General features: G+C 61.1%; 2 protein-coding genes across 3 annotated transcripts in view; one reads left to right on the forward strand and one right to left on the reverse strand.

Moving 5' to 3' along the window:
* The first annotated feature begins 411 nt into the window (after window positions 1-411).
* HIC1 (HIC ZBTB transcriptional repressor 1) lies at window positions 412-4,995 on the forward strand. The gene is made up of 2 exons (XM_068210426.1): window positions 412-804; window positions 1,499-4,995. The coding sequence occupies exons 1-2, from the start codon at window positions 753-755 to the stop codon at window positions 3,442-3,444; spliced, it is 1,998 nt and encodes a 665-aa protein (XP_068066527.1). The 5' UTR covers window positions 412-752; the 3' UTR covers window positions 3,445-4,995.
* Window positions 4,996-5,289: 294 nt separating this feature from the next.
* The window catches only part of SMG6 (SMG6 nonsense mediated mRNA decay factor), a 105,635-nt gene continuing 86,126 nt past the window's right edge, over window positions 5,290-24,798 (reverse strand). Inside the window, exons 14-19 of one of the 2 annotated variants that reach the window (XM_068210422.1) lie at window positions 22,750-22,926; window positions 19,634-19,780; window positions 12,629-12,782; window positions 9,218-9,429; window positions 8,885-8,966; window positions 5,290-7,349 (exon numbers count right to left, since the gene is read on the reverse strand). In XM_068210422.1, coding sequence (XP_068066523.1) covers window positions 7,219-7,349; window positions 8,885-8,966; window positions 9,218-9,429; window positions 12,629-12,782; window positions 19,634-19,780; window positions 22,750-22,926 — 903 coding nt within the window. In that variant the 3' untranslated portion in view covers window positions 5,290-7,218. Of the gene's footprint in view, window positions 7,350-8,884; window positions 8,967-9,217; window positions 9,430-12,628; window positions 12,783-19,633; window positions 19,784-22,749; window positions 22,927-24,798 lie in introns of both variants that reach the window. The other variant, XM_068210421.1, reaches the window with a different exon arrangement.

A 24,798-nucleotide genomic window follows, 5' to 3' on the forward strand; every position in this document is an offset into this window, starting at 1 on the left:
TCCAGCCTTCCCAACCGATGGGTGCCACCCCTCTTTGCGTATCAGCATCCATCCTTCAGGTGGGGCCGCAAGCAGAACCCCTCTGCTTTATCGTTCCCCAGCACCGTCCGCCCCGTCGGGTCCCACCTGCGCGGGGAGGAGCCGCCTCCGGTAACGGGCGGGGTGGAGCGCACCGGGAGCCGCTAGATGGCGCCCTACGAGCGGTACCGACGGGGGGGACACATCGCCCTTTGCCCGGGGACACCCCGGGTCCCCCCTCTTCGGGGCTCCCGGCCCCAGCCGGGCTGTCCCCGGGCAAAGAGCGATGTCCTGAGGATAGAGACCCCCGAGGGGACGGTCGGGGCGCGGCAGAAGAAGACCGGGAGGAGGGAAAAACCGAGCTGGGAGGAGGAGGAGGAGACCGGGATGGGGAGGGAGGGGTGTGTAAAGGGGGGGGCCCGGCTTGTCGGTGCCCCGCCCGGGGATGGGAGGAGGAAAACCTCCCGCCGTCCCTTTAACAGCCAGCGGCGCTGCTCGGAGTTCAGGCCGGGGTCAGGGGGAGTTCGCAGCCCGGGTTTCACCTCCGAGCTGGCGGCGTCGGGAACCCCGAGGAACCGCTGCTGCTTCTTCCACAACCACCTCCTCCTCCTCTTCCTCCTCCTCCCGTTCCGTAGGACCGGCCGGGAGCGCGGGGTATGGAGGAAGAGAAGCAGCAGAGGAAGAGGAGGGTGGAGGGGAGCAGCAACCGGCGGCGGCCCCCCCGGGGCTGAGCCATGAGAGTTCACCGAGACCTCAGCTGGTTGGCGGAGGCCACCGGACGCCCAGGTAAAAGGAGGGGGGGAACACCCCGAAATACGGGGGAAACCAGCCGAAAAAGCAGTTCCGCGGGCGCTTGGCTTTACGCACCTGGGCGGGGGGGCACCGGCACCGGGACAGAGGCGGGGAGGGGAGGTCCCGCTCCCCCCCCACACCCCCAACCGTCCCCCCGCTCACCTCGAGGGTGGGAGAGGAAACGGGGGCGGGGGGCGCCGAGGGGTCCGGCCGGCCGCCTCCCGGGACCGGGGCGCATAAGAAGCGGGGAGGCGCGGCGGGGAGCGGGACAGCGGCGGGGCGCGGGGATCGGCGGGCGGGTGGCGGGCACCGGGTCGGGGTGTCCCCCCCTGCTCTCCCTCGGCAGGTGGGCGCGGGGTCGCGGGATCCCACGGCTGGCGGGGCCGGGGCGCGGCACTGGCGGCGGCGGCGGGTGATGTCACTTTCTCCAAAACCCTCCGGGGGTTTTCGCCCCCCTCCCGCCCCCCCGACCCGCCGAGAAACAAGCCCCCATATAAGCGGTGGCACCGGCCGGGCGGCCGCGCAGAGCGGCCGGGACGCAGCGGTGCGTGGGGCTGAGACCCGCCCCTCCCACGCCACCCACCCCACGCGTGGGTGAAGCCCCGGGCGCGCACGTCGAGCCCCCCGCGCGTTGCGGTGGGCATGCGGGGCCGGGCACGGCGCTGACGGGGCGGCCGGTGTGTTGCAGGGCGGCGGGCTCGGAGCGGGATGCTGGACGCCATGGAGGTGCCGAGCCACTCGCGGCAGCTGCTGCTGCAGCTGAACACGCAGCGCACCAAGGGCTTCCTGTGCGACGTGATCATCGTGGTGCAGAACGCGCTTTTCCGTGCGCACAAGAACATCCTGGCCGCCAGCAGCGCCTACCTCAAGTCGCTGGTGGTCCACGACAACCTGCTCAACCTGGACCATGAGATGGTGAGCCCCGGCATCTTCCGCCTCATCCTCGACTTCATCTACACCGGCCGCCTGGCCGAGTGCGAGCCGGGCAGCGAGCAGAGCCTGGGTGCTGTGCTGGCTGCCGCCAGCTACCTCCAGATCCCCGGCTTGGTGGCCCTTTGCAAGAAGAAGCTGAAGCGCAGCGGCAAGTACTGCCACCTGCGCGGGGGCTACGCACCCTACAAGCTGGGCCGTGGGCTGCGGGCCGCCACGCCGGTCATCCAGGCTTGCTACTCGGGGACACCACGGCCCGTGGACCTGCCGCCCGTGGAGCCGGCGGCGCCGCTCAACACGCAGTGTGGGGAGCTGTACGCCTCGGCCGCGCAGGGCGCCCCGCTGCACCCCCACGGGCTGTGCCCCCCCGAGCGCCACTGCTCGCCGCCCTGCGGCCTCGACCTCTCCAAGAAGAGCCCCACCGGCCCCTCTGCCCAGCTCCTGCCCACCGACCGCCTGCTGCCCAGCGAGCCCCGAGAGCCCTCGCTGCCCCCACGGCACGACAGTCCCCCCGTCAGCGCCGGCCTCCTGGGCAGCCATGCCGCTGCCTACAAGGACTCCCCTCCGGGCGGTGAGCCGGGGGGGCACCCCCACGCTCCCGACCCCTTCCGCAGCACGCCGCCCTGCGCCGAGCCCCCGCTGCCCCGCGCTGACGGGCGAGAGCTGATGTACCGCTGGATGAAGCACGAGCCCCTGGGCCCCTACCTGGACGAGGGGGAGGCAGAGAAGGAGCTGGAGCGGGAAGAGAAGGCCGAATCGCCGCCTGCAGCGCCGCAGCCCCGCTACCCCAGCGTGGAGAGCAACGACCTGGAGCCTGATAACAGCACCAGCGAGGAGACGGGCAGCAGCGAGGGCCCCTCGCCCGGGGACGCGCTGGACCGCTACTGCAACCACCTGGGCTACGAGCCGGAGAGCCTGGGCGACAACCTGTACGTCTGCATCCCCTGTGGCAAGGGCTTCCCCAGCTCCGAGCAGCTGAACGCCCACGTGGAGGCCCACAACGAAGAGGAGCTCTATCACAAGGCGGCGGCCGAGCAGGCCGTGCCCTTCCTGGACAAAGGTGGCCCTGGGCTGGGTGACATCTTGCGGCCTTACCGCTGCTCCTCCTGCGACAAGTCCTACAAGGACCCGGCCACGCTGCGGCAGCACGAGAAGACGCACTGGCTGACGCGCCCCTACCCCTGCACCATCTGCGGCAAGAAGTTCACGCAGCGCGGCACCATGACCCGCCACATGCGCAGCCATCTCGGCCTGAAGCCCTTCGCCTGCGACGCCTGCGGGATGCGCTTCACCCGCCAGTACCGCCTGACCGAGCACATGCGCATCCACTCGGGCGAGAAGCCCTACGAGTGCCAGGTGTGCGGCGGGAAGTTCGCCCAGCAGCGCAACCTCATCAGCCACATGAAGATGCACGCGGCCGGCCCCGACGGCAAAGCCAAGCTGGACTTCCCCGACAGCGTCTATGCCATGGCCCGACTCACCGCCGACCAGCTGGGGCTCAAGCAGGAGAAGGCGGCCGAGCTGCTGTCCCACACCTCGCACTTCCTCAGCGACCCCAAGGCCATGGAGAGCCTCTATCCCCTGGCCAAGTTCACGGCTGAGCACCTGGGGCTGAGCCAGGACAAGGCGGCCGAGGTGCTGGTGCAGGCTCCACACCTCCACACCGAGGCCGCCCGGACCATAGAGCGATACTCGCCCCCCTAGCACCGGCCTGGCCGGGGGGCTGGGGGGGCCGCTGGGCTCCCCTCGCTGCCCCGTGTGGAGCTGGGGGGGGGGCGAGAGGCGATGGGTGCTCGTCCCCTGGCGCTGCCGACGGTCCCGGAGAACTCGCTCGTAGCGAAGGTCCCATGAGAGCTGCTCCGGGATGGATGGACGGCGTGTCCCTCGACCAGCGCCCCGGCTTGCCCGGGAGAAGCCGATAAATCAGGGACTGACCCCGCGGCACCTCCGCCCCTTGCCGTGGGGGGTGCCGGGACCCCGGCACCGGGCGGCAGCGACGCACAAGCTGTGAGGCCGGGCTGCGCCCCGAGGCTTTGGAGGACATGAGCCCGCTCCTTACCTCAGGGCTGCCCCCGGGCGAGGGGTCGCCCTCGGTAGCCGCCGCGTCGCTCCGGCCCCACGGTGGGACCCGCCGGCGCTCGGCTTTGGCGCGACGGGACCCGGACTGTGCCTCCCGGACCGCCGCGGGCCGTGAGTAGTTCGTCCGTCGTGGCCGGAGCGACGCCTCCGTGCTGAGCGGGAGCGGCCAGCGCTGGGCTGGGGGCGTGTGCCCGAGCAGCCCCCGGGCCGCGCCGGGGGCTCGGGGACGGACTGACGGAGGGGGACGGTGGGGTCTGAGCAGCGGGAGCGGGACGGGGGAGCGGCGGTCACGTCCATGCTGGGGAGGCCGGGGAATCGCGATGCTCCTCGCCCCGAAGCAAGCACTGACCTCCCGTCCCGAACGCAGGGGCTCAGCCGGCTGCTCCCCGTGTTTTTGGGAGGTGGGGCAGGGCCTGTCCCAGACTGAGCCCCTGGGCCCTGCCTCGCCATCAGGGATACCCGGGGCACCCGGACCAGTCCCGGGACCCGGCGGATTCGCCCTCAGGCGGCCACTCGCCTTGATTATTTTTTTATTTTTTTATTTTTGCCAAAGACGCCCGTCTCCAGCGCGGCCGGGCCGGGCCGGGGGGTCCATGACAAAGACAAAGCGGTCTCTGGTTTGTCAGCTACGGGAGGTGGGCAGGGGCTGCGGGAGGGGCCGTGGGGCAGAGCCCAGGGGGTGCATGTGACCTGGGGCCGAGTCCCCCTCGGGCACCTTCTGCCACCACCGCACACCCTCTCCCACCTTCTGCTCGGTGTGGGCCAAGTCCCCCCAGCCTGGACCCCCCCGGCCCGTGCCCTGACCCCTCCGTTGGGGCTAATGTGAAGCTTCTCCCCCCTCCTGAGCCCCCTCCTCTCCTTTGCACACGAGGCTCCGGGCGGCCGCCAGCAGCGACTGCCCCCGGCCTCGCAGCCACTGTGCCTTAGCCTGAGCTGGCCGCTCCTGCCCAGCTGCCCCCCGAGCCTCCCGGGGCTGTCCCGGTCCCCCAGGGCCGGCAGTGTCCCCCGGAGCTGCCGTGGGGTGACTGGCGGCGGTGGCAGCACACAAAGCACAGCTGGCAGCGCCCAGCGGGGCCCCGGCCCCTCCTGTATCACGTCCAATTTGTACACGGGCTTCTCGCCCTTTTTTTTTTCTATAGTCGAAACGGAATGAGCAATAAAGTGACATTAACATGCGTGGCCTCGCGTTCTTCTCTGGGGAGGGGCCTGGCTGGTGCAGGGCTGAAGCTGAGCATGGCTGGGAGTGACCCCGGGGGACGCCTGTCAGTGCAGAGCTGCAGGGAGGGGACCCAAGGGGCTTTGTTGTGCATCTGGTTAGCCCAGACCGCCTCAGCTGGGAGGCAGCAGCAGATGCAGGTGGGACAGAGCTGTTGTCATCCTTACAAGGTGTCCCACTGCCGTCCCTCCCTGGTGTCCCCCACCCCAACCTCAGCAGCAACTCATGGGCTGACAACAAATGACACACCACGCTGCACTGACACATGTTTAATACTAAAAATTATTAAAACCAACTGAACATCCCGAACGCGGGCGCTGCCCAAGACAAGGGCTCCCAGCAGCCTGGCAAGGATAGCCCCAGGCGCTCAAGCTCTGCTTGCCGTTGTGCCACCTGGTCTGGTGGCACCAAAACTGTCCCATGGCCGAGCCTGTGACACATCTGGCAGAGCCCTCCAGGCTGGTGGTACCTCGGAAAGGGCCTCGGAAAGCAGCGCTGGGGCAGCGCCGTAAGAAAACAAACATTGAAACACACCCGGCGTGGAGGAGAAGGCAAAGTCTCTGCAAAGCTGGCAGCCAGCACGGCTGTGGGCAAGGAATCGGGGCGTGGGTGCTGTGCCGATGGCTCCATGTGCCCCACAGCAGCCGTGGGCACCCCAAAGTTTCTGTGGGCTGGGCTGTGCCCTGCAGCACAGCTCTGTGCTTGGTGCCCCGGGCTGGGCACTGCTCTGGCACAGGTTATCCAGCACAACCCGTGTGTCCATCGCGCTGCCGAGGCTCTGACCCTGGTGCTGGCCCTGCCCGTGGGGCTGGGCAGCTGGCACAGGGGTAACTGGGCTTCCTGATGCAGACTCCGGCTCCGAGCCACCCACACAGGAAAGGAAAGCGCTGTGCTCTGTCCTGCTGCTTCCTCCACCACCTCTGACACGTCCCTCCCACGGCTGCGGCGCCCCAGCGGGGACCAGGGATGGCCTTGGGGCTGCTCCCACCCTCGGCTCATGGGACTGGGACTTGACAGAACTCCAGGGGCTCTGGTTCAGGGGTTAATGCTCCCTCTTAGCTTCTGTATCGGGTGTGTCACTGGGGACGGGACACTTGGTGATGGGACAATGTGGGGTGTGGAAGGCTTAGCAGCACCCCAAATCCAAGTGCAAAATGACCCAGCGACGAGGCAATGGCTCCATCCACGGATCCTCTCAGCTAGGCAAATAGTGGGGCTGAGCATTTCTGTGGTTCTCTCTGACTCTGCAGCCATAGGCAGAAGCCAGATCCCACATGAAGAGGGGCCTGTGGCAATGTGAGGACACACAGTACCCATGGGACAGCCGGCCCTGGGGTCCTTGGAGAATTTTGTTAGCCTCACACTGAGTCTTAGGTCAAAAGCGTGCCTAAAGGCAGCAGGGTAGGACTAAGGGGTTTGGGGGAGAAGGGAAGGGGCAAGTAATGGCTGGGGTGGGCAGGGGATCAGGACAAAGCAGTTGTGGGGGTGTTCAAAGCCTCCCCCAGCAAAGCAGGCAGGGCACACACCTGAAAACTAACCTACACCAAAAAAATGAAACTCAACAAGCAAACCCCGCAGCACGGAGAGGACAAACCCCTCCGCAAGCAGCACTCCTGCATGGGGCAGCACACGGTGGGGAAGGGGATAGGGACCTGGGGCTGTCTGGCCATGCAGAACAAATAGGCTGGGGCAGGGGGAAACCTGCCCTTGAAATCCATGGCCTCTCCAAGGGGTACAGGCTGGACTAAACAATCCCAAAGTCTGTGCTGGCGTGTCCCCAATCTCTGCCCTACACAGCCTACAAACCCAAAGAGCCACCGAGGCGTGACTCGAGCTCTCTGCACCCAAGCAAACCAAGCGAAAGGCTGGTGATCCAGCACAGGGCTCACCCAAAGCTTCCCTCGCCAGCAGGGCTCTCCAGCTCCGCGCTGGCACTGCCCAAAGGCCGGCGGGACCCTCAATGGCCCAGCCTCCACGTGAACCATCCACAGCAATGACCTTCCCAGCTGGTCTGCCCTCGGGGGGCCCTTCGCAGCACGGCCATTCTGGGGTGGGTTGAAGACGTGGCGTTTATTGTTCGTGGTGGGCTGGCGGCGGTGGCGGCGCGGCCGCCGCTGGAGCCGGGCTCCCACCGTCAGGGGCTGCGTGACTCGCTCAGGGGCCCTGGGCCCCGCTTGGCCTCCTCAGCCCTCCTGAGCCCACTTGAGGAAGGTGGGGATGTCCCGCACCGGCACGTTGCGGGTCAGCGCTTTGACTCGCAGGTTCCGGTCGTCCGTCAGCAAAACCACTTCCCTGAGCAAACGGATGGGATCGTCTGCAACGAGACACATACAGAGAGCACAGTGAAGCTCAGACCTGCCCTGGGCCTTCCACCCATCCCATGGTGTTCTCCTCTAGCCTCCCTGCTCCTGGCTCTCAGCTCCCTGCTCCTTGCCAAGCTTCCTGGTGGGCCTTGGACACAGCCCTGCATCCCGAAGGCCATCTGCTGCCCTCTCTGTGCCGACCAGGGATGATTTGTGGTCACTGCCCACTGCCCACAGGGGTGGTGGACTGGCCACAGGCTGGGAAGAGGAGGTCCCTGCCTGACCCAGGCCAGGAAGACGGCCTGCGACCCTGGCTCCAGCAGGAAGCTGGTGCTATTATTCTGTTGATCTCATTATAAGATCTAAAGCCACCCCTTATTTTTTGCGGAGCTTTTTTGGAGTCGCCACTGACACCGAGGCGTTTCTGGCTGGGGCTCAGACAGACACTGAGAGTTGATGCCTGAGAAGCAACCGAAGGGATCTTGCCCCCAGATGGATGAGCTGCCCCGCACGCAACGCGCCGGGCTGGGATGTGGGAGCCACGCTTACGTGTGTGCGAGGCAGGGGAAGCATATGGGGTATGTGTAAGCAGCTGGGTCCTGTGACCAGAGTACTGTTCCTATGAGCACAGGAAACACAGTGCCTCCGAGCCAGGACGGGAATGGAAAAAACAGAGTTTATGGGAGCCCAACATGGGCCCAGATTGGCTGCGCAGGGAGCAGCAGGACGAGGGGAAGGGGAGGGTGGCCAGGAACGCGGGCTATGGTCACGGTGTTGGGGCTGGGGATGGCGGACGAGCGCCCGGCTGGCCTGTGCTGGAAGGAAGGGAACTGGGGGCTCAGTGGGAAGGCAGGCCAAGGATTGAGAGCTGCCTCAAGTGGGACCGGGAGGTTTTGCGCGGACACTTTAAGAAATGTGTAACAATAAACATCCTCTGCCCCGCGCTGGTGACGCGCCTCCTTGTTACAAACCAGAGGCTGTCAGCTTGTCAGGCCCCATTCCCCATAATCCACATGATTTCAAAATTCAGCATCATTTGCACATAAACATTTGGTGACGGTTTCTCTGTGAATCTGACAAGTTAAGCTGCTAAGAATTCGTGCTGACAAATGCGGGTTGATTTCTTGGGCAGCTGCTGATGTGATTCCCATCCCTGCCGCCCTGGCAACAGCCTGGAGGCTGTCTGGTCCCAGCACACATGGCTGATGCCAACCAGGAATCCAGAGGAAAAAGACTCCTGGACAGAAAGCATCAGGGGTCATGGGGAGAAGGCATTTTCTGGCCCTTTGTCACCACAAAATTGGATCTGTGGATGTTTATGGTGGGTTTGTCACAGGCTGGGGCATCCCCAAGGTGCCATGAGGTGACATTTGGCAATGAGGTGGGAGGGCCACAGCCTGGGGCTGACCGGAGGCAGGAGGTGGCACCTTGGTGTTGAAAGAGGCAAAATGCAGGAGGGAACAGATCCAAGGGCCATGAAAGAGAAACGGGAGGAGTCTGTGGAATGCAACAGAGAAGGGACAAAGAGGATGTGAGGATGTCCCACCTTTGTTGGAGGGCATGAAATCCTTGGCCTTGTCATTGCAATAGTGGAGGCAGCAGGACAGAATCAGGTCATCATTGTTCCCCTGGAAAAGAATGGGCAAGGTTACCCTTGGCAGGGAAAACTTTGCACCCCCACCACCCTGACTGCTGCACCGCCTCGAGACATCCCAACACAGCTCAGTGAGAGCAGGGCTGCCACAAGCTGAGACACAAGGGCCTGCTCAGCCACCTGCAAAGTGGGGACACAGAGCCACCCCCTGCCCAGAGCTCATGACCTCAGGATCCCTGGTTTTCCCTGAGGAGGTGGTGGCAAAGAGCTCCCCGATGCCCTTACCTGCTGGCCAGTGGTGTCTTCACTGCGGAAGGAGATGGACTCCAGCTCGTTGCCTCGGCTGGTCAGAGCCCTCAAACAGTTGTCCCGGCTCTCGAATCGCTCCTCCAGGAACTCGATGGACTTCCTGGCTCTCTCCTGCACTTGGCGGGCATAGCCTGCAGCCCGGTGCTCCATCTCTGGGCCCTTGGCCAGGCCATCCAGCTCGTTTATCACTTCAAACAGGAAGAGGAGGTACAGTTACTATGGGACAAGGTGCTCCCGTGACCTGCTGCTGGAGCACGCAAGTTGCCAAGGCCTCAGGGCCGGGGCACTGGGAGCTGGCTCAGGAAATCTGGGTTCAGCTGCTGCAGTGTCCCTGTGCTCCTGGACTTGGCTGCAGGTCTGGAAAAGCTTTGCTGCCTTCCACCTCCGTGGGTCACCTGGCCCGGCCCCGAGAGCGCAGGCACCTCACCCCCGCAGTGCAACTGGTGAGGGCAACTGGCTCTGCCCTGCCAAACACTGGGGACCATCACTGTGCCCCCCAGCCCACACTGCTGTATCATGCCAACAGCACGTCCGTGCCCGGGGGCGTCAGGAAACCCTGAACTCCTGCATCCTGCTCCTCTATCTCCGAGCACAGCGATGGCCCGTGGCACTGTGCCTCCTGCCCGTGTGGCACTGCCTGCCTCTGCGCTGTCTGACTGCAGGGCTGCACATGGGAACAGGAAGCAGGCAGTTCCCACCCTGGCACTATTTCCCACACAAATCCCAGGCCTGTTTTCCCACTTGAAGCCACCACCCCGTGCTCCTGGCAGGGAACATGCTCCTTTCAACACCTCACCCATCTGGCTTTGCGCATCTGTCCTGCCTCGAGATGAGCTTGGAATCCAGGTGGATTCCCAGCCTGTTCACCTTGACTGGAACCTCTTGTACTGCTGCCAAGTGGTTGGGAACTCCAGCTGCTCCATCCCGACAAGCCCGAGGGACCCAGAGCTCCAGGAGGGACCAACCCTTGGGCGCTGGGGCTGCTGGAAGAGCCGCTCTGCGTGCACGAGCGACAACGCTCCTGAGCACATATGGACACACCCTTGTATGCCCGGTCTCACAGCTGGCAGCAGGGCTGGGTACACTAATGCACATCCAGATGTGCAAACAAGTGTCCCCTGGCTGTGCTGGTGCATGGGGCTGCGTGTGCACGGAGCTGGTGTGCACGTGTGTGCGAGGGAGCCTCCGCGCGCTCTGTGTGTGTGTGTGTGTGTGTGTTTGAGCCATGGCTTCATTTCTGAAGATTGTTTCCGAGCTTGGAGCCAAGTCCTGAGTTCAAGTGGGAACTATGCATTCCTTGGGGGGTTCGGGGAGAGAGCTCGGGGTCTGAGGCCTCTCCCCAGTGCTGTGAATCACTGCCCGGGGAGCCTGCGTGATCGCTCTGTTCCATGGTGAGACTGGCACTCACTGTCTGGGTATTCCAATTAAATCTGCGCGGAGCTGCTTTGCTCTTCCCTGGCTGGAGACTCTTCTTGCTACCGACCTGATGCTGCCATTTCCACACAATGCACGGCTGGGCCCGGGGTGGGGGGAGCCATGCAAGAACGGAACATCAAACAGGAAAAGCTGGTATTCCCTCCCGAAATCCGCCTTCCTGCTTCCAAGCTAAACAGGCTTCAAAGGGGAGGCTTGTTTGTGCTTCTGCACCAGGCCTGGCTTCTCCATGGCGGGGTCAGGCTCAAGGAGCACGGAGCAGGTTAAAGAGCAAGAGAAACAAACCCAACGAGAAGCCAAGCGCTTAACCCCTTGCTGCATCCCCAGGAAGAGCAGGGAGCAGTGCTGGGGGAAGGGCACTGTGCCTCTCTCCAGTCTGCCCATGGGACATGGCACCAAGGCCTCTGTCCCCAGCAGCCACAGGCCCAGGGGATGGCTTCCTCCTGCCCATACTGACAGCTATCCTGGGGGATGAGGGGGAATGTGACCAACAAGTTCATGGACAGGGAGCTGCTGGCTTTGGGGTGCTTCTGGGGGGCTTGTGGCAGCAGTGGGAGAAGAGTTACTCTGTCCCCATATGACGAGGCAGCAGGACAGGAGAGCACTGAATGTGCTCAGTTGTGCCTGTGGCAGCGCAGGCCAGGCTCCTTTTGCAGGTTGAGGGCAGTGGTATCTTGGACAGGGGGAGGACCAGAGATTTCAGCTCTCCTGCTGCCCCTGGCTGGGGTTTGATGGAGAAGCCTCCCAGCAACCACTGGAGTGCACCAGGAGGCAAAGCCATGGCTCCAGGGCAGGTCCCAGCTCTCCCAGGTGTTAACATGCCCCATAGCCCCCAGGGCTTCCCAGGCTCTGCTGGTGCTGCTGACTGCCTTCCCTCGGCTTCTGCAGTGCCAAGCCACGGAGCAACTTGGCAGCTCCTGTGCTGAGCTGGGCAGGCATCCAGCCCTGCTCTCCCCACCCAGGGGTGCCATCCCCAGGCCCAGGAATCTCTCCTGAGCTGGGCTGCTCAGCCTGAGGGGAAGGGCAGCAGCTGGATGTCGGCTCTGGGACAGGCAGAGCTGTCTGCTGGACACCAGGAGTTGAAAAGGAACCCCCACAATGGCTCAGAGGGCAGCACCCCTGCACGCCACGGCGTGCACCTGTGCCATTTCACTGCCTGGACACCCACAGAACTCAGCTGGTCCCCGGCCTCCTGGGGCTGTGGGCTCTGCAATGCTCAGCCCCACTCCTGCCCCAGGCTCTCCTGCTATCCTCGGGGATCCTGTGAGTGCCAGGCTGGCAGCGGGACGTGCCAGGCGCCGCAGTGCCACTGGCCAGAGGAACAGCACCTCCAGCCCGGAGCGGGATCAAACAGCCCGAGCAAAGGCATCGAACCAAGCGCTGCCGCCACCCCGGGAGACCACCCAGCAGCACAGCCGTTATCTGCCAGGGTGAGTGTTTACCAATAACGGGAACCAGCTTGCTGTTTTACTGCGAGCTTTATAAGGATAAAAAGAAGGGCTGGGCTTGAGCAGCTCCAAGACGCTGGGACACAGGCCGGCCATTTGCTCAGCCTGCCTAAGCCCCAGCTCAGCTGGGATAAGCTATCTGCTCTGATTGTTTAACAATTCCTCCTCCTTGCTCCCTTTGAAATTCCCTCCAAATCCCATTTAACACCCATCTGCTTTCCTCCAGTCCCTGGCACCCCCAAATGAAGCACTGGGAGAAGTCTGCTGAGTGCTGTGGGCAGAAGGCTGGCAGGGAGGGAGCAGGGTGACAGGGGCTGAAGGAATGCCAACAACGATTGGGATGAGACAGGGCAGGATGAAGTCTAGTCCCATGGCACAAGCTGACTAGCTCCAGACCACACAGGCACTGAGGGCATGTGGGGCATGGAGAGAGGGAGCCAGACTGGAGGGACAGACCACACCAGGGCAGAGGGGACATCCCCACCACAGCACTGACCCTACTCACCGATCAGGGGCACCACCAGGATGAACTTCCTGCAGTCCAGCAGTGTGACCAAACTGCTGAGGTGGTCGATGAAACCATTGGTGTCCGGGACCAGAAAGACAGGTCTGATCTCCAGCTCCATCTGCCTCATTTGGCTCTGGTCTTTCAGCACGGCCTGGAGGAGAAGGAAGGACACATGGTGAGTAAGGAGGATGTCAGCTCTATGACCCGTGGACCCTGAGAGCAGAAGATAAGCCTGGCTGGCACGTACAGATCCATGGGAAGGGGACTGGGAGGAAGCTGCATCCATCCCACCTGCACACCCCAAACATCAGCTCTTGCAGGCCACAGTACACATGTGAGCAGGATGGCAAAAGCCTCCAAGAAAACATTCTCCCAGAAAAACAACCCTGTCCAGGCTTTGGGAGAACTGGGACCAGCCTTGAAAACTGAGGTATTGTGGGAATTGTCCTATTTGTGGGACTGGCAGTTCCCAGGATCGTCTGCACTGGTGCCAAGGGGGAGGGAGGAGAGGGGTTCTGGGGCTTCACATGGAAACAGGTCAAGGTGGCAAGAGACAAAACAAACCAGTTTGGGATACATAAGTCTTGCCAACAGCCTCCTAACACAGGGACACCAAGCAGGCAGCCAGAGATCTGTGGCTGATTATCTCCTTCACTGTCCTACCACCTCCTGCACGTGCCTTGCCTTTTCCGACTCCATCCAGCTGGGAAACCAGGTGGGTTCCAGCCCTGAAAACTCACAGCACTGTCCTTGGTCAAGCCCTTCACACCCACAGAGACCAGAGGTGCTCACACTCACAGGGGGAGGGTCTGCTGGGGCTTGCTGGCCGCCCTCTGGGCTGCACCTGGACCTCTGGCCAAAGTCAGTTGCCAAAACGGGACCCCAGAGCTCACATATGACTTTTGAGGCTCTCGAAGGACTTGGGCTCTTTAGTAAGCCACAGGCTTAAAAAACTCAGATGCTATTCTAGTGCTTCCTCTGCTTAAAAATAGCTTCCCTGGACTCGCTGATGTTTGTTGCCTCTAATAGGAACCGGTCACCCATGGAGCACAGCAGAGCTGCTGTGGAACACATCCACCATGCAAACCCTTCTGAGACCAGGCTGGGACCCACCAGATGTGCGCTGGGCACACGTGGTGACCACCAACCCTGTCCTGCCCAACGGTATGGGGAGCTCCCCCTGCCCACAGGGAAGATCCCAACCCTGCCTCAGTCATGCCAAACCCTCGGAGGCGCACTGGAACAACGAGCTGCATGGGCCAGCAGTGGCCATGGAAAGAAGTGGTTTTTTAATTCATTTCCAAGTGTTGTCATCTGGCTTTAAATCAAGGCGGCTTGATGCTGCCACCTCCCACAAGTGTCTCCAGGCAAGGCAGCAACCAGAACCTCACCACGTGCCTCCCACCCTCCTTCTGGCAGTGCTGGTCCTGGGGATGTGGCTCCCACAAACCCTTAGGGGTGGCAGGCAGAGCAGGGATCATGTCAGGTCCTGTCTGCTGCATGCCAGCAGAAGGACATGCCTTGCCCATCTGCACCAGTGTCCCCAGGCTGCAGCTCTGTACCAGCCATGTGCTAGATGCCATCCCTGCCTGTGCTCTGCCTTGGCACTCACTGGTGGCACAGGAAAAGCTACAGTCAGGGACAACCTGGAACCAACCCCAGCATGGAACTGCTGCTGCCCCCTCACCACAAGGAGAACAGCAGGTGGGGTGTCTCCACAGGGTTTTGGGGTGTGGGAGGAGCTGCTTGTCCCTGGGAGGCACTGGAGCCTGCTCCACCTGCCTTGGGGAGATAGAGAAGGGCCCCAGCAACCAATGCAGAGACTCAGAGAGTGGCAAATCCCTCGTGGGGCTGCCGTAGAGGTCAGTGGCCCTGAAGGTGCAGGAAGTGGGGATGAAACCACGCCGTTTCCACTGAATAGTGACAGTCCTATGTGAACAAGAGCTGGTGGCAGGAGGAGACCCCGGCCTGCACCCCAATACATTTCCTGAGCCTGTGACTCACCCTAGCCCGTGCAGGTGACCTCAGCAGTGTCAGCAGGACGCTCACCTACCCCTCCGGCCCGGGGCACGGGGGTGACGGCGGGGAGGGCAGTACCCTCGTGTGTGGCATTTGCCCCGGCGGCCCTCGCGGGCCGTACCCGGCCGATTCCTGGCAGCCGCCAGCAACGCCTGTGCCGGCCGTCACGTCCCATTCCGCTCGCCGGGCCGCCCGGTGAGAGAAGGACACAGGATGCGCCGGGAGTGAAAGAGCGAGGTCGGCGGGGAGCGTGCCAAGTCCCCGCGCACAGCTCCGGGCCGCTCGGGGAGCCAGAGGGAAACTCGCCTTTGCAGAGTTCAGAGGCCGGCAGCGAGATTTATTTTTGTTTGTGTGAGTAAAAGGCTGCAGAAGCCTCCGGCCAAGGGGTTTGGGGGAGAGAGGAGTGGCCTGTGATTCATGCGGACGCTGGCTGGCCTCACGCCAGGGATGAAAGGGAGCCCATGTGCGGCAGAACCGGGGAGGCCAGTTCTGCTTAACCCTTCTGCTGGTCAGTGGGGCACGGTCCCGTGGGGAGGAAGGGGAGCATGCGGGTGTGCACCGGGGTGTCCACGTTTGGGACTCAGCTTCTGTGCTTTTAGGGCTGCCTGAAGCGAGCTGCTGGCCCCACCATGCCTCAGTGTCCCTAAAACAACGAGAGGGAGATGGTGGCCTGTGTGTCCTGCTGGGAGGTGGGGTTTGGAAACCGCCCTGGGGAGCGCAGGCTGGATAGAACAGAAGAGGTACAGCCTCGCCGTGGCCCAAGTGTTTTGGGACAGCCGGATTTTAGCTTTGGCTTATTTGGGTTAAACAAATAGGCTCGGCTTGGCTCAACTCAGTGGCAGGGTGACCCCACAGTACTGGACGCAGCAGTGGACCTCTGAGACCAGGGGCTCCTTGCCCTCTCCTGGGCTGCCAGCTCCACCCCCCTTGCCTCCTGCGCCCGAACGCTGCGGTGTCAGCGCTGCTCCCACCCGCGGCCCCCTCCCCATCCCGCTGCTCCGGCCACGGGGGCTTCTCCCAGGAGCCGGGCCGGAGCCGGAGGTGGCTCCCCCGGCTGCCCCAGCTGGTGGCAGCACTGAGATCAGACACTCCTGCACACACAGTCCCAAATTCCCAGCTCATCCATCAGCTGGGATCACCTGGGGAATTCCCCGGAAGCCGGTGCCCGGGTGAGGGCTTCCAGCGTGGGAGGGGACGGGTCCCCCAAAAGCCAGAACTTTGTGCAGAGCGACAGGGGGGCGAACTGAGAGCCTCCACCACCAGCACAGAATAGGAGAAGGCTCCACATGGACCCCGGAGCTCCGCACACGGACCCCAGAACTCCTCTGCCCGCGGTGCCAGGATGGCAGAGAGGCCGAAGAGAAAAGCGACAGGTCACACGGGGTCACGCCGCTCAGCCAGGACGGAAGGGCCACCACCATCCTGCCACCACCTCTCTCCCGCCACCACCCTCTCCCCAACCGCGGCGAAAGCCGGCGCCGCTGCCCCTTCCAACCCCGCGCTCTCCGCGGGGATCGGATTTTCCAGGGCCGAGAACAATGCCTCCTCCAAGCCTCTCTGCTCCAGGGCTTCCTCCTCCCAAGGCTCGTCCCCAGCGTCTTCCTCGGGAGTAAACGTGCCCCGTGCCTGGTAGCACACCGGGGCCGCCGCCGTGGCGGAGCCGCCGTGGGTGGGTGTGCGCCTTCCGCAGGCTGCAGGCACCCGCTCCCAGGCAGGTGCTGTGCCGGCGCGTGTGCGCCCGCGGCATTGTTCCTGCGGGGAGGGAGAGCGTGAATGGGACACGGCTAAATTTAGCCACTTACTCACACTACCGCCACAAAGGAGCGGCTGCATCTTAAGGGGGCGGCCGTTCCGTGGGCTCAGAAGGGACAGGAGAGAGGCTATTTTGGGAAGACATGTCATAATTGGCCGCCCCGGTTGAGCTGCTTCTGTAATGCTGAGCAAAACAATAGCAGCATCCAGAGGAAGAGCCTGTTATGTTTCAGGTGGGATGTTTTCAACCGGTCAGGAAACTCGACCGCTCCCAGCGCGCAGCGGCGGCACAAAGGACAGGGGACGCTGAACAGCATGGACCAAGGGCTGGCCAAGCAGCAGGACAGGCTGTGGCTTGGGGACAGCCCTGTCCGAGAGCACTGCCTGCCCCAGCAGTGTTGCTGCCACCTCTTCTTGTCCACCTGCCTGCCTGGTCTCTCCTCCCTCTAAACACCTGAGCAGCACCCAGGGATGTGCCTGGTCTTTCACCTCGTGCTGATGCATCCCTTCTGTCACCAGCTCTGTCCCAGTGTGGGAATGTGGTGAGGGCAGTGGCAGGCTGGCAGTGGAGCCAGGGAGCTGCTCTGCATCTAGAGCTGACCAGGGACACAAGAGACCTGACCCTGCTCTATCTTTCCTCTCAGAGTAATGGTTTTGGGGTCGGTGCTTGTGTAGGGGAATGAAGCTGAGCTGAGTTCCCTCTAAAGCTGGTGCTGGCTGAGGGCCACCCCATTTGCCATTTATCCTGCCTGGACCTGTGCTTCGCCAGCAGCTCAAGCCACAGTCCTGCAGATAGCCAGGGACAGAGACCTAAGGAGAGCAGTGAAGCTCAAATCCCCCTCAAGGTGTCAATCAGCAGCACAGCTGGGCTGCCAGAGACTGGGGAACAAGGCAAAGGCAGGAAAACCTGCAGGGGAGAAGGCAGCGACTTGATCCATGAAAAGTACAACTCTGCAAGTCTCAGGTGAGGCTGTGACACTGTGCTCTCCTTGGGCACAGAAAGAAACCACACAGCCAAGAGATGAAGGCTTTGCACCCTGGGGGACTGCACACACCATCACAGATTCCACAGGAGGCAGCCACAGCACCTGGACCCCAGTCCCCACTGCTGTGTGGGGAGCTGAGTCCTGTGGGCTGAGCCAGGAGCCACATCTGCTGGACTCGGATGGAGCTGTGGCTCGTCCCCAGAAAAATGAAAGGGTGACTTGGAGAGCAGCTGACATTCCCTAGGTGGGCAGTGAATGAGAGGCTGTAACAGGGAAGGGAAAAGGTCCCCAGCTCCCATGAAACACTAAATCTGTTGGGAAGAGCAGAAAGGTGAAGGATCACAGGTTAAGAGGGAAAGTGGAGGGGGTGGATGCCGAGCTGGCTCCAACCTGGCCTCCCCCAGCAGCATTTTCCACCCGAGCTCCTCTGCTGCTCCAGCTGCGTGGTCAGAACCCGGGCAGGGACAGGACTGGGGCAAGCACACATGTTCTGCTCCAGGCCATTCCCAGCCAGCGACGGCCTGGATGACTTTACTGACTTTACTGAAGCCCCAAGGACTTCTCCTCCACCCCGCGCCTTCAGACTCCAACTGCACCTCAGCTCTCAGCTGTGCAGCCCCTGAAGCTGCCCACACCCTCATTTTGACCTCTCTCTGACTGCGAGCATCGGCCCCAGCACGGCTGAGGAGGAAGGGAGGAGCAGGCTGGGGGAGAAAGCCCCTGACAACATCAGGCAGCCCCCACTCTCCCTGCAGAATGGGCAGCGGCCATCCCGGGGGGCCCCGCTGCAGCTGCGCCGCTCGCCGGGCTCTGCTGCGCGCTGCCCTCCCCGAACATGTGCAGTTCCTGTTTGCTGTGTCTGTACAAGGCAGTGGGAAGTGGGGAATTTACTTACACCTCCCGCTTAACAACCATGGGAGGCTGGAAGGCTTCAGGCCGCTTTAATTTACAGCCCATCTCTCCAATCTCTCACTCGTTTCGTTGCTGCTTTCTTCCTCCTCGTATTAACGTGACCCAGGTACCTGCCAACAATAATGGACTCGCTTGTGGGGGCGGCCCCTCCCTCCCTGCACACAAAACTTCTACCTTCGCCTTGATATGGATTGCTCCGAATTCAAATGAAAAAAAAAAAAAAGGGAAAAAAGAGAAAAAAGGCGAAATCTGAAAAGGTTGGGGTGGGTTTGGAAAAGCGAAGCGCAGTGGTTCTGGGCCCGGCGCCAGTAGCCCGAGGGTACACATGTGCAGGCTCTCCCAGTAGGGCCTTCAGCAGCCCTGTTTTACAACCACCTCGGCACACACTGCAGAGTTCACGCATATGGCCAGACAGATGTGTCTGGCTTACGTTCAAGGCTGGAAAATGAAGAATTATGGAAGTGAAGGGCCCTGGGCATTAGAGAGGGCGGAGGTGAGGGGGAGGGGAGCCAGGGAGAATTTTTCCTCTGCTGAGAAATCCTCATCTGGGCCGCGAGGCTGGAGGAAGAGGGGTTGCAATCGAGGAGGCAGCCAACAGCCATCCATGCATGTGAGATTGCTCTTAAAGCAACAGGGTGCATCGCCAGGCATCTGCTCCCAGTTCAACCAGTTTACTTCACCAACTCCCACTGGGAAACATGCTCTCATCAGGCCAGGGCCAGGCCAGGATCACCTGCATCCCGTCTGTTTGTCCCCATAACGATGGCAACGTTCTGGCTGCAGCAGCCGTTCGCCGACTATTTTTCCGCCGCTGGCTCCTGCATGAACTCTGCTGTTCATGTCCCACCCTCTCCCTTGTCTGCCTGTGCCCCGTTGCACAGGAAGGCTGATTTCTCACCAAATCTCGCTGTCACAGAGCCTCTGCCCTGGGTGGGGGCACAGCTCACTGGCATACTCGCAGAGAAGCCACTGCCCTGGGGCACAGCTCTCTGCCTGGCACACACAGCACTACAGCCAGCAGCTAAAGCACTGCCCTGCCGCTCCTGGGTGTGCTGGCAGCTCCATAGGGAAGCTGTGTCTGGCTTCAAGTGGGTCCCCAAAACCTTCATTTCAAGGCATGGCAGGACAGGTCTTACCCAGGGTGGGGACAGCAACCCAGATTTGGACCTTCCAAAGGGCCAAAGCTGTTTGCTGCTGGGTTTCACAGAGGCAGCTCGTGGCATTACACCCAGGAAGGTTAAGGTGCCATGGGACATCTCAAGAAGCCTTTGAAGCATGGTAGGAAAACAGCTGTGCACCACTGGCACAGCAAGGTGGGATCAGTCCATCCTACCTGAATCTTGTCTTGACGGCGCTGCTGCTCAGCGACTTTCCTGGCCAGTGCTTGCTTTTTGGCTCTGAGCTCCTTGATGTCCATCTCTCCTCCACTGCCTTCAGTCTCAGAGTCATCTTCAAAGGCCTCAATCCTCACATCATCCTCCTTCTTCCAGGAAATGCAGAAAGAAAGAAAAACAGGAGGGCAGTCACTGTAAGGGATGCTGGTGGCAGAGATCATTCTCGTTCTGCTCTTCCTTTTCCAGCAGACAAATCCCTGTCAGGCAGTCCATCACCCTTTGCTGATGGGTGACTGACTATTTCTAAACATCCAAAAGAAGCCAAATAAATAGCAAACCTTCAGGAAATGACAAGGTGAGACAGGAGATAATGGGCAGGAAAGGCAGCGACCAGGCTGGGCAGGGGCAGCCCAGCTTTATGCTCTGCTCTAAAATCACACCCTCTTCCTCACCTTGGAAAACTCTTCCCACAGCCTTGGGTGAGTCACTGATGTTTTATTGCCTCCAGTTCTGTGAAATCATAGTATTTCCCTGTCTCTCTGCTTTGCCTGGCTGTTCAGGCTGCACATCCCTGTTCAGGCTGCTTCTTCCCACCTCCCTGCACCAGGGCAGTACAAGGCTGCTCTAACACTGCTGCCTCATCCCACAGGGCACATGGGCTGCTCATCCTGACAGGAACCTCAGATCCACAAACTCAAGTACTCTTCTCCATTTTGACCTCTGAGTAGTCCAGAGAGATTCCTACACCCATCCCAAAACTTCCAGCTGGTCTGGAACAGATGTTTCAGAAGGAGATGTTCAAAATCTTGATTTTAAAGCTCCACATGATGGAGCATCCACTGTGTCTCAAGGTCACTCATTTCAACAGTTAATTACTTCCTCTGTTAACATTTCCAGCCTACTTCTAGTCAGCCTTTGCCATGCTCCTGCTGTCCAGGAACCTTGTCTTTGCTGAATTCAAGGGTCCCTGGTTCTCCAACCTCCTGCCCACACCAGCACATCTGGACCATACTGCATCATCTTCTTCTTCTAGAGACCTTGCCCTGAGATTCCCCACCAGTTCTGCAGACCGTTCCCAGTATGCCTGCACTGCCTGAACTGGAGACCCCAGAAAGAGCCATGCTGTTCCTACCTTAGGTGGAGGCCACACTGGCCTTTTCCCACAAACCCAAATCTCTGGGATACAGGAGGGTGGGAGGTGGTGGCTGGTGTCTAATTGGGCATCACTCACAACCATGTTCTGCCCAAGCTTTGCTGCTCTCCCCAGTCATTCCACACCCAAAGGGGAGCCCACAAGTCCCTGTTCCTCAACATGTGTCCCACATGTGCTGCCCAGGAGCCCAAGTCTCTGCTGCTGCCTGTAGACTCCTCACCTCATGAGCCAGCCTTGCTCCCCAGTGATCATGGGTGGCCTTCCCAAGCCATGCCACTACCCATCCTCCCTTCTCTGCACAAAATCCAAGGGTTGTGATGGGGCTGGGTAGAGTTTCCAGATGGCACCTGGCCAGAAAAACCTGCTCTGAGCCCCTGGAGGGCTGCAGGAGACAGATCCTGCATAGAGAGTTAAGAGCAGGGCTACACTCCCTGCCCTGTGCAGGCTGCCACCACACGTGTCAGCAGAAGGGACTCGTGGTCTTAATTTAGAACAACCCCAGTGCTGCACAGTCGTGCACTCAATCATTTCACCCAGGCCACAGAACCACCTTCTCTTCTCTCCCTGTGACCTTTTAGCCATGGGAACGAGGAAGATGGGAGCCCTCAGGCTCACTTCCCTCTGCTGGGACAGCCTGGACCACAGGGGATGGGGGGATGCTGCCAGAGGGAGAGTGTCACACCAGGGCCTCAGGGACAAGCCTCTGTCTGATGCAGATCTGCTGGGGGGGGTCAGGACCTGCTTGCCCCACAGTGCTGGTGGTCACTCTGGTGAGCTGCAAGCTCCCTTGAGATCAGAGCCCAAGAGGGAAGCTGCAGGGTTGCACAATGAGCTCATGGAGAGATTCCCACAGCTGAGCAGAGACTGTGGGGATGGGGCAGGAGGGAGCTATCCTGGTACTGTACTTGCTCACAGCAGGAACTGGATGGACTGAGCCAACAAAAGGAGCATTCTTAAGAACAGGACCATCCCTGTCATGACACTGGGAAGAACCTAAACACCCCCCCATATCCCACATGCCAGCTTGAAAACCTCCAGCACCTTTTCCAGAATAGGACAGAGATCCAGGTCTCCCACATTACAGAGACAACTCTTGCCTGGGGATTTGCTGTCCCCTGCTCAGCTGGTACAAGGAGGGTGCTGAGTACAGCACTGCTCTGGGCTTCTCTGAGCTTTCTGACTTTCAGTTCCCATGGGACAGAGACGAGGTGCTGTCCCTGCTCAGGGTGACATCCCTCTGGCTCTGAGTGCCCAGCCCCAGCACAGGGAGGGGAGCCAAAGTGAGCCTGGGCAACACCAGGGGCCACCCAGCCTCCTGTTCCCAACGCCTCTGCTCCTCTCTCCTGTTTCCCTGGCCTTTCCAACGGCAAGATTAAACAGAAGAAAGGAGTCAACCTGCAGAGCAGCTGGCAGGGCCCTTAAACACACACACGGAGCCTGGAGTGAAGCAAGGCCTACAGGAACAAGCAAGGGCAGAAAAACAAGAGTTGAATTCCTTAATCACATCAGGATGTGAGAGGCAGGGGAGGGACGGGGCGCCAATGTCAGCTCTTCCTGTACGTGTGCTGGAGGCTGGAGCTCAGGCCTCCGCCGCAACGAGCTCCACGGCTATAAACTTGATCCTGAAGCTGAACCCTGACACCCCCTCGCCCACCTCCTCTCCCGGGGCCGTGGTGCTGCACGTTATTAAAGCTGCCCCCACCCTGGGTATGAAAAAAGCAGCATCTGGAACTCATAGCGGCGTGCGAGATAGAGGCAGGCGGGCTGGGCTGGCAGGAAAGGGCACGAGCGAAGCACACTCAGGAGACAAGGGCTGTGCACCATTTGCCCCCCCTGCCTCCCCCCATAAAATGCACACGCAGCTAAGCCAGCTATAAATAGCGGGAGCTGCAGGGCAGGCAGAGGCTGGGCCCCACAGGGGTGATTCTTCCTTCACCGAGGCGCGCTCTTCCCGCACGGTACCTGATCTTCCAGTTGTTTTCCCTCTTGGCTTCCCATTTCCTTTCCCATGGCGTCTGGGACGGGTGCCACTGACACATATTTTCCACCCTTGAATGCCAGCAAAGGCTCTTCTTGTCCACAAAGGGCTTCCAGGAAATACTTCAGAACTGTGACCCTCTTGCAGTCGGCTGCAATAACCTACGGGGTGAGGACGAGGGGGTTGGGGAGAGGGAAAGGAAAACAAAGTCAGTGCAAAGGGGAGCGGATGAGTAACGACCAGGGGGAAATGTTCGGGATAGAAGGCCCAGTGGGATGCAGGCAGCACCTCAGGGATGTGAGGGGTGCCCCTCTTCTAAACACGGCTGGAAGGGGTTTGCCTTGCTTTGTAGTCCCCAGGGAAAAGGAGGCAGGCAAAGTCAGGACATTCAGCACCGATCCTGTCCTGCTTCCTCTGAGCACTCCAGGGCTGCAGGACTCCCAGGACGCAGCCAGCCCCCTGCCCAGCCCCAGCAAATGGGGGAAAATCCTTCTGAACCATGACAGATCAATGATGTGGCCTATCCCTCTGCTTCCTTTTGGCTTCGTTGTTGGATTTCCCCCCTAAGAGCTGTGGAGGGATGCAGGTGTGAGAGTGAGAGGGTGGGGGCATTTGAGAAAACCTGAGCCCCATCTCACCTCCAGCCCGACCCTGTCCCACGGGCCCATCTCACAGTCCAACTGGGGAGCCCTGCTGGGGAGGCTGGGACAGATCTAGCCTGAAGGAAACTCAATAGCTTGGGTAATTATCCAATTTATGAGGCTCTCAAATGGAGTTTCCAGAGCACGGGAGCCTGGTGCCTCCACAGCCCTGTCCCACGCGGCACAGCCTCAGCCGGCACCTCTGCCACGCCTGGCCTTGGCTCAGCCCTTGTCCCCTTGCAGCAGGGCTCTGCACCTGCACAGCTCTCCCCTGGTGTTTCCTGCTGACTGGTGTCACCCCCAGGGAGCTGCAGATTTATAGGGAGAAAGTCAGCAAACGAGATTAAAAGTGCTGCACACTACGGACACAAAGTCTGTGCTGACGCCTGAGTTTCCCCTGCCCCCAAACCACCCTGGGTTTGCTGTGCTCGCAGACCAAAGCAGTCTCAGACACCCCCATCCCAAAAGGGTCTCTGCAGGCTCCCAGGACTGGGATTCTGAAGCTGGGCGGAGGGCCAGGTGCCTCACGGCCAGGGACACACCCCATGTGATGCCAGGCCTGGTCCTGATGTGGTTGTGCCCGACGGGGCCGTGCCTCGGTGAGCCAGGGCTGGCAGTGGCACTGGCCCTGCTGCACCAGGCTGCTGTGAGAGGAAACTTCTGCTCTTCCACAGCACTGCCAGTTTCCTCTCTGCAGGCTAATTTTAACCATCATGTCGCTGCCGTGCGTGTCAAAAACCTGACCCTCCTCTGACCTCCAACCTCCCACCTCGGCTACTGCCGGAGCGAGCCACCTTCGTGCACCCGCAGCTGGGGCTGCCTCTGTTGAAAGGTGTCCCCCTGAAATCCTCTTGTCCCCCTGTACCTGCGTGGGAGGAGAAGCCCTGTCCTCCCCACAGAGGCAGCTGCTGCTGCAGGGAGGTGGTGTGAGCAGGGTGATCACAAGATTTAGTATTTTGAGGACCAACAGATTCACAACCACTGATTCTACACCTATAAAATTTGTCCTATGGTACTGAGGGAAGCAAAGGACAAGGTGACACCAGCTCAGCAGCTCCAGGAGCTGCTGGGGACCTTCTTTCCCAGGACAGCCTTTTGCTTGTGACATTCAGCCAGGAGCAATCCCTGCAAGTGTCACCACAGGAACGTTCCCAACCTCCTGGCTCTCCTTTAGGAACGATTGTGTGCAGGGGAAAGTCCAAAGGAAAGAGAGCATGAGCAAAGTGGGAATGGCTGTCATGGGAAACATCCCTCCTGAGAGTTCCTGAGAGCTCTGAGAGCTCTGGGCTGCAGCTGAGGGAAGTGGTGGAAACCTCACCACTGGCTTCACCCCCAGCTCCATGGGTTAATGCCATGGAGACCCAGCCTGACTCACACAGGGTAACTTCTGCC

Source organism: Anomalospiza imberbis, chromosome 20 (assembly GCF_031753505.1).
Source record: "Anomalospiza imberbis isolate Cuckoo-Finch-1a 21T00152 chromosome 20, ASM3175350v1, whole genome shotgun sequence".
In the NCBI taxonomy this organism is placed as follows: domain Eukaryota; kingdom Metazoa; phylum Chordata; class Aves; order Passeriformes; family Viduidae; genus Anomalospiza; species Anomalospiza imberbis.

Bases quoted from the DNA above. Each gene is read 5' to 3' on its own strand.
- HIC1 (XM_068210426.1), top strand. From the start codon at position 753: ATGAGAGTTCACCGAGACCTCAGCTGGTTGGCGGAGGCCACCGGACGC. The intron at 805-1,498 runs GTAAAAGGAGGG...GGTGTGTTGCAG, and splicing joins GGAGGCCACCGGACGCCCAG to GGCGGCGGGCTCGGAGCGGG.